The sequence below is a fragment of the Perna viridis genome, chromosome 2 (genome assembly GCF_037379345.1).
Source record: "Perna viridis isolate PV_CMFRI_1.1 ecotype Kerala chromosome 2, ASM3737934v1, whole genome shotgun sequence".
NCBI lineage: Eukaryota > Metazoa > Mollusca > Bivalvia > Mytilida > Mytilidae > Perna > Perna viridis.
The window spans coordinates 59,699,011-59,711,620 of NC_142446.1; the positions used below are offsets into that span (position 1 = coordinate 59,699,011).

Below are 12,610 nucleotides of genomic sequence, written 5' to 3' on the forward strand. Positions count from 1 at the left end.
CAAACGGTAGTGGAAGAAATGATCATTTTTCTTCATTTTGACTTTTCACACAAACTGGTTTAAAGAGTCTGTGGAAACCAATATCCAAAATGATGGCAACAAGTCTGTATAATGATCAGATGGGGTCAGAAACAGGAGGGTCAAGACTTGTTTTGTAAAGGGAGTGTAGTAGAGTGAGAGGTATAGAATAAAGTTTGGTTCTAATGTGATGAAGTCCAAGAGGTTTTTGTATGAAAGGAAGGAGGCCATCTATGGAGACATCATGTAACTTATGTAACGTATAGTGGCGATGGCCATGACTCCTTTCCTGTCTTGGATTTTTGTCAAATAAATTCATCACATTTATGTTATTGTTATATTGGCTTGAAAGGTTTCCTATACTTTTGATGTTGTCATTGCATCCGTAAGGTATTGCAGTACCTAGTCTGCGTATCCAGTACTACTCTCTTTTTGATTTGAAAAATATCCAAGAAGTAACAAAACTTCATAGGAAGTTAGCAATTTCTATGAAATATATGATCTTCAATATCTCAAACTCCTGATAACTCAAGCACATTTCAATGATCCTTTTGAATTTGAGCTTCTGAGATTTGACTGTATTTAAAAAACTGCCAGAAACTATCATTTCTCTGGTTGTCTTGTTGTCTGATTGCACCAAAAGTAATTGTCATTAACATAATATTTTCAGTGAAGCTCAGAATCTGCTTTAGAAACAAAATGTCCAAGAATATCTATAATTTATCTGTCCATAAAATGGGTAATGCCTGCATTTATATGTTGATGCTTTTAGTTTTATCTAGATACTCATAAATGGAATACTGAAATGTTTTTTGTAGGTAAACATCAAACTAATTTCATATCTAGTGGAAAAAGGAGGTGCTATTTCAGCAGAGAAAGATGATAATGGAGACAATCCCCTACATTTATTAGCATCTGTTTGTATGGAACATGATATGTCTGACCTTATAAAATCTCTGAATACTGATGTAAGTATACTAAGTAGAATCTACTATATGTACTACAATTCATGACAGCCTGATGTGTCTTTTACAATAGAAGCTGGGAATAAAATTAATGGTTGCCGTCACCAATGCAAGTAAAAATTGTGCTTGGTGACAATCAATCATTAAAATTCTAGCCCTGGTGGCAAATGTAATTGTTTTGGAGGCTGTTGTAAAATCTTCTGATTTATTAATCCATTTCTTTTTTTTTTTGGATAGAATTTCTATATTGATTTGTGTCACAATAAAGGCAGAAATTTTCAAAGTAATTCGTAGTAGAATTACTGCTTTAGGGATTTTGATGAAATTTTATAGGAAGTTTGGGGATCATATGTAACCTTGTATGAAAGAATATAGTTACTGACAGGTGACCCCAAAGAGAGATAATCCAACTTAAGGGTTTTACATGTTCAAACTCCTCCTAAACCACTCAAGGAATTTTAAGAAAATTTTATTGGAAGTCTGGGCATCATATGTAGATGTGCATGAAGTTTCCTTGTTAGAGTTACTGCACTTGAAAGGGAAAAAAATTACCAGGTGAGGGATTCAGGCTCCTGGGAGTTTCTTGTTCATTCCATCATTATTTCATGTTTATTTTATCATCTGTTTCATGTTAATCGCCTGGATATAGCTGAAATATTGCTGCTTGGATGTTAAACACCAACAATCAATCAACCCACTTTTCCAGTTATCTCACTTATCTACTTTCTGTTTTCCGTGATAATACATAAAAATTAACAAAAGTAAATGAGCAACTTCGTCTCCACTAAAAGCTGGGAGCATAGACAAAGTGCACTGGTAGGGTAATCTTCCTCTGTTTTTCTAGAAATACCTGCTGAAGTGCTCATAAAAAGTCAAATCCGGGTAGACGAAAGATTAAAGGAAAACAGTGACGCATTGAAGAAATTGGTTCTATGGTGCAGATCCATGAGAACCATGCACTCACATGATATTGGTGTGATTTAGAATTGTAATAGAGAACCATTGTGAATCATCTACCATATTTTAGTGTGTATAATACGCACATTTTTACATAGCGATCCTTTCTAAGGCATGGGGATGCATATTGTGAATCAATATATGAGAATTGACTGAAAGGAAAGATTTTTGTGTGGGAAGAAAGAGATTATGTAATGTATAAACAACCGGAAGTGAAATGTTACTGAAAGAAAGTTTATCTAATCATCAAATACTTCTTTAAGTATTGAATTTTAAATGATTTTTTCTTTACATCATGTTTTAATGTCTTAATAATATGTTTCAGAGAAAGGTAGTACAATATTTCTTATAAATAAAACATGGTTAGAGATTAAAATGAAACAACTAAAAACCGGTAGTAGCAAAGTTCTTTTTTTGTCAAACCCTCCTTGATAAATACTTTTACAGCCAAAATTAAGTATTTTAAAACTTATTTTTACTATTTCTAGAAATTTTCTTCCTTTAAGAAAATCACGAAATTTGAGTTACAACCAAAACCAGTACTGTCTGATTTTCTTGACTTTTGATTTTGTTGTATAAGCCATTTCATACATCCTGTGGCAGTTTTATCATGCTTTCAAACTGAAAATTATCCAATTTATGTAGTTACTGAATTAACATGAAGTTTTAGTGTGACTCTAAGTTTCTTTCCTTCACTTTCTCGTTGGAAATACCACATCAAGGTAAATAAATTGACTGATCAAGTGCAAAATTCTACTGCAATCTAAGTCTTAAAACATTTTTTTTCACATGGATGGACCTTCAAAATTGCACTGTGTACAATACATACTTGGGTATTAAACACACAGAAATACTGTTTTTTGACTTGTGTCAAAGGAGCTACAAACACTGCAGTTCGTAAATGTCAAGTTTGATAGGTAGTCAATTTTGTAAGACTTGAATCATATTGTGATGTGAACCATGAAACTTGTGTTGTGATTGTTATTTAGAGGAAATGCTTAGATATTGGTATATTGCATATTGCATTTGCATGATGACTTGTACTGCATCTTGCCTTGATAAGTTCCTCACTTATCTACTAGTGGTTGTTTTTGGTTTTTTTTTGCTCATTAAGAACTTTTTCATTGACTTAAATATGAGGTATGAATGCAAGGTTTGTATTCTAGGTAACATTTGTCATAGAAAAATTGTTTTGGCACCACATACTTATGATTACTTTCAAGTGTACTTGTAAGTGTATGTGGGGGAATGGTGCATATCCTTTTGTGAGCAATGCTGTAACTAAATGGACATTACTAAGTGTTGGATCAATACATTTTCTTGTAATCTTTGTTGTAGACAAACCAAGAAAAAATAAAGGAAAATGGATTGCCAGAAAAGATGGAGATTGAAGATGGCAATGAAAAAGCTTTAGATCTTCGTGCTCCAGAAAACAATGTTCCAAAGCCCACATTGAAAAAAGAGATGTCTAAAGCCAGACCGGATTACATGAAATTGATGGTGACAGATGTTAATCACAAAGGATATACACCTCTTATGGTAGCTTGTGAACAATATGCTACCGTTAATGTGAGTTCTGTAGTTATGACAAGACACATTTCTCACACTTATTTGTCCAGTTAAAAGTTGAAATATGTGTACTTTAAGTCATACCCTAGTAATTATCATTGTCAGTGTTGTGAAGCATTCAGTTTCTGGTCAGTGTAAGAACATTTATGAAAATCTTCTACTAAATTCTAAATCTCATAAGGAAGACTTGGTTGGGTTTGGGGCTTTTAGGAAGTAGGGACAACAAATCTGCATTTTTAGTACATGTATTTAGAACATAACCAGAGTATTTATGTTGGAATATGTTTCAAATTATATTTCAAGGCTTCATACCACTAAAGGTAGGTTTAGATTGTTTTAAAGGTTTTTTTATTTGTTGTTCGGAAACAAGCATTTTCTTACACTTGTACATAAAATAAATTGCTTCTTTCTTTAAAAATTTTAATATATATATATTGGTTACTGTAACATTTAAAGTTATTGGGATTGTTGAATATGATGAATCTGATCATATAATTGAAACTTTGATTTTTGGCCTCTTTTGTCAAGTTAATCCAAATTAGAGTTAAAAATTAAACTTTGATTCATTTAGAGAGAATTAAATCTTAGGATTACAGCAAATCCTCAGTAGTTTGAACTCCAAGGGATCATTCAGTTGCGTTCAAGTTATCAGAAATTCGAGGAAATGAAGTTTGAAGATTTCCTCATTTGTTTAGTATTTGGTCTAACTTTGACTTTACAATTAGGTATTGCTTACTTCCTACCAAGTTTTGTAAGTTTTGACATATTTTTTCATTTTCTTTCAAATTTTCTTTGTTTTCATTTGTAAACATTGCAATCACTGGGTTTGATTTTTAAAACTAACAAAGTTCCATTTTATTGGTCGATTTTTGTAGTTCATTGACTTTATTAGTCGCTTTCATCATGCCAACTGAGAGACGTCCTTGAACTTCAACATGTACCACGTTAAGTTAAAAATATTACCACTAATTATCTTAAATGACCCTTTCATTAACTATAAGTCTTTAGCTTTTGACATGTTTTATTTTGGCCCTAAAGTAAACAGTCTGCAAGTCTGCCTGTAACAAATTGTGGTGGGGCTGTAACTTTTTACACAAACACATAACATTTGCTGTCATATAATGGTATAGTGATGTCATTGCCTGTGGACACTTGGTTTTTCTGAGATAGCATGAATATTAGTTGGTTGATCTGTATGAAATTTTATAACCAGGTTCCGATTTCCAAAACTGCAAAAGGAACATTGGTATTGATCTCAATAATATCTCATGCCAAGAAGTTGTGATAGATACAATGTTTTTACCAGTCCACCCATCAGTCTGTCAGTCCAACATAAGTTTTCCTAATTTTTTTTAGTCTTAACACTTGCAGACACTAGCCTTTTCAATGCTTATCACGGCATATGCCATGATGACCTATCCAGTGACGGCTGCTTTGTTTTTTTTCACTACCAGATTTTGCTGGTCCACCATTGGGTTCTTCTCATTAAAGAGACCTCTAGATTTTACATGATGTTATAAAGGTATATCTATGTCACCTTTGCATTTAAAGTCTAGGTACTCAGTGATTGGGATTACCATGCCCTATGCACCATCATCTAAGTGTCAAACAAAATGGCAGACAGGGATGATGTGCATTTAATCCAATTAGATTTTGGTGAATCTCACATTGAAAGTGAACTTGAGGAAGTTGATGGGGACAACATAAATGTTAGTAATGTTATTCTTCAAGAAATTGAATTTGTTTTGGCTAGAAATGGTGTAGAAATACCTTAGGACATAGAATTGGATGGACCCATGTTGATAGTCCCCTGTTTCATGCACAGTTCACTTCTAAGCCTGGCTTAAAATACATGGACCTCAGGTGCAATGGCAACATAAGTCAGAATTAAAGTAAAATTATTATACATTGGATTCTGTAATTTCGAACATTTTATACAGTCCAGGGGTGCTTGGGGTATGTGAGAATGCTCACTAAGGTTCTTTAATGCCATTGGATCATTTTTTTTTGTATCACAAGGTGTCATATCACCAAATGTTACTTGAGCCAATTTAGAATCAAGGGCAACAATGGGACCAGAAATAAGCATTTTTTCTGATTTTAGCTCACCTTGTTGTAGGTCATATGAGCTATTGCCATCACTTGGCGTCCATCGTCGTTGTTAACAATTTCTTTTAGCATTTTCTCCTCAGAAACTACTGAATAGATTTGCACGAAACATATAATGACTGTTCCTTAGAGTATCCTGCACAAAATTACCGTTAGAATTTTTGATCGGTTTAAAAATATGGCCGTCATTACTTAAAATAGAACATAGAGGTCAGATAGCAGATTTTTGCATATATCTCCAAAACATTTCGGTTTAGCCAGATTCTGACAGGGGTAAAAGTATTTAGCATGATGAGATTGGCCTGTGGTCAAATTTTGGTGAAAATTTGTTGACCCATGTTGGAGTTATTGCCCTTTTTGAGCATTTTTTGCTGTTTTTGATGTTATTACTTTAAAAAATCTTCTCAGAAAATACTTTACAGAATTCAATGAAAGTTATATTTTTGTTTTTTCTGATATCCTTAACAAAATGACTGTTTGGATTTTTGATCGGTTAAAAAACATGGCTGCTGTTACTAAAAATAGAACATAGAGGTCAGACAGCAGATTTTTGCATATATCTCCAAAACTGTGAAGTTTAGGTAAATTTTGGTGAAAATCTGTTTACCCATGTTGGAGTTATTGCCCTTTTTGTATGTTTTTTTGCTGTTTTTGATGTTATTACTTTGAAAAATTATTTTTTTTTTTTTTTTTTTTTTTTTTTTTTTATATAGTTTTCAGCCTATATCTTGACAACTATGATAGATAGATTGAAACTTTCAATTGCTGAAATGATTCTTATTATAAGGCCTACAAAAAGTCTCTAGAGATCAAAATTGTCTAACAACTCCATATAAGAGTTATTGCCCTTGAAAGGTAAAAAATTACGTTTGCAGTTTTCAGTCAATATCTTGAAAACTAAAATAGATAGAATGAAACTTTTGATTGATGAAATGATCCTCATGATAAGTCCTACCAAAGTCTTCATGGAGTCAAAATTGTCAGACAACTTCTTGTTAGAGTTATTGTCCTTGAAAGACAAAAATTTAATAAGGTGAGCGATTCAGGCACATGGGAGTCTCTTATTTTGTGATAGTTTGAGTAAAATTCTACCACAAGTGCCATACCTCAAAGAAAGGTTGGGACTGATTTTGCCATAACTGGCCACAGACATTCAATTATTGATTCCATTTGGTTCAAAACATTTTTGGACAGGTATTTTTTGCTACCTCACTCTGAGTAATTAGTGTAACTGATATTGTTGCAGGATATCCAAGTAACAGTGGATTTAATGTCTGTCCAGTACTACTTTTCATTTGTCTCAGGTCAAAGTTCATTAGAGGTATTGGGTAAACTGTTCAGGACCTCATTAAAGTATCATATTCAGTAATGTTGTGCATGATTGAATTACTCACCTTATGTACCATGATTGGTGACTTGACCTCAAAGTATATTTAATGATCTTTTATGACAGATTTGTGTCAAGGCTATGATTTTTCAGTCTTTTTGTGCTGGCTTTTGATATTGGACATGAGGGTAGGTCAGATAAAGACAATGTATTCCGTAATATGGTTTGTTATTAATGATTTTATGCATACCTGATATATAGCATTTTTACCACAGCCATTCAACTGAGATGGATTTCATCTCAATAATACCCTGTTTCTAAAGTTGACAAATTGGCTGACATGTTTGAGTTGGCACTTTTTAAGTTTTTACCATGTGGACCAACAATTTACTTTGAGTGTTTTAGAAATTGAACTTTCAGAAATCCATAGATATTTAGATTGATTATACAGGGAAAAGATGTACTTTAAAATGTATTTAAGAAATCCCATGTGTTAAAGACATTCGAGTCTCGACTGTATTTAATTTGCAGATTCAAATACTGCTTCTAAACTTGAGAATTTAGTCTCCATTGGAAGCTTCTGATAGGTTAAAATTGAATCTTACAGGATTTGATTTTTGTGTTTTTTTCCCAATCTTACTGTTTGTTAAGATTTCAATTTTGGACCTTGTTTTCAATTGGAACCATATCAGAGACCAAGGTGTTCTGAGTCAAATTTGGTGAGTTTCAAGGAAAATTGAAATCTAATGATTCTTTAAAGAGCTGAATCTGAATGTCAGGAAAAAAATTCAGAAGTATCAGTAATGGGACAATGCATATGCATCAAAATCCAAGTACATTTACTGCTGGCTAAGATATTGACTGTAATGACCATGTACAGTCTGAACTGATAAAAATAAATTATAGTTTTGTTCTGTCATATTTTGACCATCTCAACACTTGAAATTAATTTGTCTAACTCAACACATACATGCCTTGTTTTAGACAGTCTAACTCAACACATACATGCCTTGTTGTTGACAGTCTTAAAACATCAAAGCATATCTAGTGTTGACATAAACATTTTCTGTCGAACTCAATCCCAAAAAAGTGCTGACATAGACATTTTTTATTAGCTCAACCAAACAGTGTTGACACAATCAATGATTTTCTTACTTAACAAATGTTTTATTTCGGTTGACAAAAAATGATTGACTAAACACTTCTTATGGTTGTGGTAGACAAAATGTAATTCTCATAGGCAGACAAAAAATAGACTGTGTCTGTGAAAGATCGTATCAGTCCTTATTTTGTCTAGTAGTGAAGGCCTGAACAGGAAACAAAACTAATCTACATAAGGTATTAAAAAAAAACAAAAAAAAACCCAAAAAACTCAAGATAAGGAAGAAAAGACATCACACAAAAAAATAAATCACTAGGAGAGACAATAGGTGCACTGGTAGGGTAAGCATGTCCTGCTCTGTTACTTTGCTAATGAGTAAAATCCAGTAATAGTCTAGATACAGTAACGTAGCTTCTTAACACAGAGTCACAAAGGGATTTCATCATAAAACAACAGTTTTTGTACACCTGATTTGTATTTAAATTTTGGATATTGGCCCATAATTTGTAAATTTCCCATTTCAAATATTTAAGATCTTTGAAAACTTCCACTTACTGTCATAAACCTATACCTTGTCCACAATCTAAAATCAGGTTGTATCATGTTGTGTCCATACTTACCCCCATTTTTCAGTACTTGACCTCAAAAGTTGTATCAAGTTGCACCCTGCAAAACATTTTAACATATTTATTTTGAAAATAACTCTCAATTTTTTTGTCAATTCCAGTAAATACTTTAGGGTAATAACATTTATATTGACGAGAAGTTATTGACAGTTTGAGAAAGATTGTTTGAATATTTTCATTGCCTTTCTTTAAAGAAGTCATCAGGCCATGACGAAATAATCACAAAGCTGAAAAATGGCAGGGAGTTCATCAAAGCTGTCCTAGATTTACCAGGAGTAAATCCGTCTCAAATGGTTCAGAAGAAATATTTTGAAGGCTTGGTGCCAGAGAATGAAAAACAGCAGTATACTGAATATGGTAAGATTTTTGTTGATAGTATTGACATCGATAGTCATAAAGAAATGTAAATGTATGAGTATGCCAATGACACAAAAAAATAAAGATATAAATATAAATATGGTACAGTGAGCTCTTGTATTTTTGCATAACAAGCTTAAAATATAGGCTGATATATGGAAATGATTTTTCTGTGTTTACAAATCTGTACCTTACTGCTTTAATATTTTATTTTACTGTTGTTTTTTTTTTACTTTTGATTTTGTTAATTTCCATCTGTTCCTGTATATAGAGGAAGTCTAGTATATTAGTGGTAAGTGGAAAAGCTTATGAGTTTTATACACCACGACTTTGTAGTTGTATTATGGTATGGGGCTGTTGTCCATCATCTTTAGACTCTTTGTTTTTTTTCTGGCGTTTTCCTTTTACATCAAAATGGAGGCCTTTTGTGACTAATCCAGATCTGTATATAAAAATAATTCATATTTGGTTTTTATTCTGGATACATTTTTAAATAAATATATGTGTTTTTTAGCTCACCTGGCCAAAGGCTATGTGAGCCATTGCCGTCACTTGGTGTCCGTCGTCGTCGTCTGTTAAAATTTTTTTTTAAAAATCTTCTCTGAAACTACTGAGCAGGATTATATAAAACTTTGCACAGATATTCCTTAGGGTATCTTGTGTTTAGATTTTTGATCCGTCAAAAAACATGGCTGCCATTACTAAAAATAGAACTTACGGGTCAGACTGTAGTTTCTTTTTGCATATATCTCCAAAACCCTTAGGTTTAGTCAAATTCTGACATAGGTAAAAGTGTTAAGCATGATGAGATCTATCTTTATTAAAATTTTCATTCTAATCTGTCTAGCCATTTATTAGTTATTGCCCTTTTCCGACATTTTTAAAAAATATTTTAATGTTGTTTCTTCAAAAATCTTTTCCTATGACACTATTTGACCAATTGGAATTAAACTTGGTATGAATGTTCCTTTGGGTATGTTGTGCAAAAGTCATGTTTAAATTTTTGATCAGTCAAAAAACATGGTTGCCATTAAAAAAAAATAGAACATATGGGTCAGACAGTAGTTTTTCGATTATATATCTCCAAAAGTGTTAGGTTTAGCAAAATTCTGACATAGGGTAAAAGTGTTCAGCATGATGTGATCCATTTGTGGTAAAATTTTCATTTTTATCTGTTAAGCCATGTAATGTAATGTAATGTAATGTAATATGATATATCCTACCAAAGCTTTTTTGAGTCAAAATTGTTGGACAACTCTGGTTAAATTTATTGCCATTGAGAAACAAAATTTACCAGGTGAGCAATTCAGTCTCCTGGGAGCCTCTTGTTATGTTTCTAATTTTTAATTTATTCATTTTCAAGTTATTGTTTTTATTTTATGATTGTTTTACTTTAGATTTTTATCATTTTGATATTTAATTTCTTTATTTGTATTTGGAGCAAAAGGTACTCTTTTTCTGGCAGAAAAGGACTACACAGAAATTTTTCTTGGATGCAATTTAACTATGATTTTTAATCAAATTGGCACATAAGGAGAATGCCTGTATTTTCTGTGACAATTTTACAGCAAGGTTCCAAACTACAAAAGGAAGATTGTCATTGATTTTTAGTTTATAGCTCCAACCACTTTGGGAATTAATGGCCAAAAGAAAAAAAAAACCAAACATTTCATAGAATTTTTCAGTTTAATTCCAGTTAAAGCAAATGGATGCCCATGATATTTCTCCATAATATTATATATCACAAAGGTCATGTTTGGAGTAATTTGGGGGCTGTGATTTTAATCAATTAGAAATTGGGGGCCAAAAAGTGACCAGAAACAAGTGTTTTCCTGTTGTAGAGGCAACAGCTTGAATATATGTGAATGAATCTCTTTTACATTATACTATAGGGTGCCATACCTAAAATTTATGGGTTGTGACTTGAGTCTGTGAGTAATATTGGGCCACAAAGGGACCAGAAACGAGAATTCATCTGATTTCTGAATGATAACTTGAGTCAAAGGGAATGGATCTCTTTGAAATTATACCACAAAGTTCCATACCCTTAAAGGATAGTTTGGATTTTTGGAGGTTGTGACTGGAACCATTTAGGAATAAGGGTCAAATTCTTAGATGTCAAACATCTAATCACAATAAAATATCTAACTTGTATCAAGTTGGAATGGTTTGTCTATACTTGCCCCAACTTTTCAATGTTTGACTTCTGCCGTTCTATCAAGTTGTGCCATGTGAAGATCATTGAAGATTTTATTGCTGAAATACTAACAGTCATAATTTTATATTAGATTCAAATGAAAACTTGAAATTCAGATTAATCAATCATATGTTATTTTACAAACAAAACCCATGATCATATTGGTTATCAATCTGTTAGTGATATCTGGATCACTAGTTTTCCATAGTTTTCCTTTCCTCGTTTGTCTACCCCGGACTTGACTTTTTATGAGCAACTTGGCGGGTGTTTCTAGAAAAGCAGAGGATGCTTACCCTACCAGTGCACCTGGTCCATGCTCCCAGTTTTTAGTGGAGTCCGAGTTGCTCATTTGCTTTTGTTACTTTGTATGTAAGATTTTAGTTACTTTATGTTCTTTGTTGTGTATGTCTGTTTTCCATGTCTGGTCTTTGTCCCTGGATTACATTCTTTTGATTACCACTATAACCTTGGTTCCCTTGATTACTCTTCCATCCCTCAAATTAGTTGTTGGTTCAGGGACTATGTTTACCCTACAATTTTAGATTTACTATTTTCCTTTTTAGAGTTAGATTATTTAAGTTTGAACTATTGTTATGTATATTATATAGTAGACAATGGGCTATATATCTGTTACAGGTAAGTGGACGCCAGTACATTATATGGTACAAGCATGTTCAAGATCTGAAGAAGAATCCTCTGCTGGATTGAATCTTATACTTGGTTACAAGCCAGACCTGGAAGTAAAGAATCTGAATGGAGAGACACCTTTGGCTCTTGCTGTACAACTTAAAAGTGTCTCTTCCATAGACTTGCTGGTAAGTGAAATGACAATTCTTTTTAATTTTATATGGTCGAATTATATTTTGTTCCAGTAGATATTTGAAAAGTATTTACAATACTCAATATGTATTAAGTGTAAATACAGACTGACCAGCGACCATATAATTCCTGAAAATTACTAAATTTTTTTCAGTTTGGCTAAAATTCCCTAAAAAACTTGAAATTCAAAGGGAATTCTTTAAAACACCCTTATTTTTCATATGTATTTCTACATTTTTGTGTTACTTCACTTAGTATTGTGTTTGGAAGAAAAATTGAAAAGATGCCATATACAGCATTTTAGAAAACTTAGTATACTCTACTAATACTAGAACTTTGATCAATTTTAGTGGAGTTGGGTTTCTTTGATATGCTGGAATTAACCTTGGATTTACATTATTGAAAAATAGGCACTGTTTTCATGTTGGTACAATGTAAAATTATATTTATTTTTCATATAAAAAGTATAACTTATGGGGATTTTTGATACTCTGTAGTGGGTACTTTTTGCTGGGTACTCATTTTGGCATATTTTAGGAGTAGGACTAAAAATACCAATATAAA

The 12,610-nt window shown here is 32.4% G+C and overlaps 1 protein-coding gene across 1 annotated transcript in view; it reads left to right on the plus strand.

Annotated features, from left to right (window-relative positions):
• The window catches only part of LOC148626287 (poly [ADP-ribose] polymerase tankyrase-like), a 172,023-nt gene that overhangs the window by 79,291 nt on the left and 80,122 nt on the right, over positions 1-12,610 (plus strand). The window contains exons 23-26 of the mRNA XM_088570167.1: positions 837-986; positions 3,279-3,509; positions 8,868-9,030; positions 11,864-12,042. Coding sequence (XP_088426293.1) covers positions 837-986; positions 3,279-3,509; positions 8,868-9,030; positions 11,864-12,042 — 723 coding nt within the window. The remainder of the gene's footprint in view (positions 1-836; positions 987-3,278; positions 3,510-8,867; positions 9,031-11,863; positions 12,043-12,610) is intronic.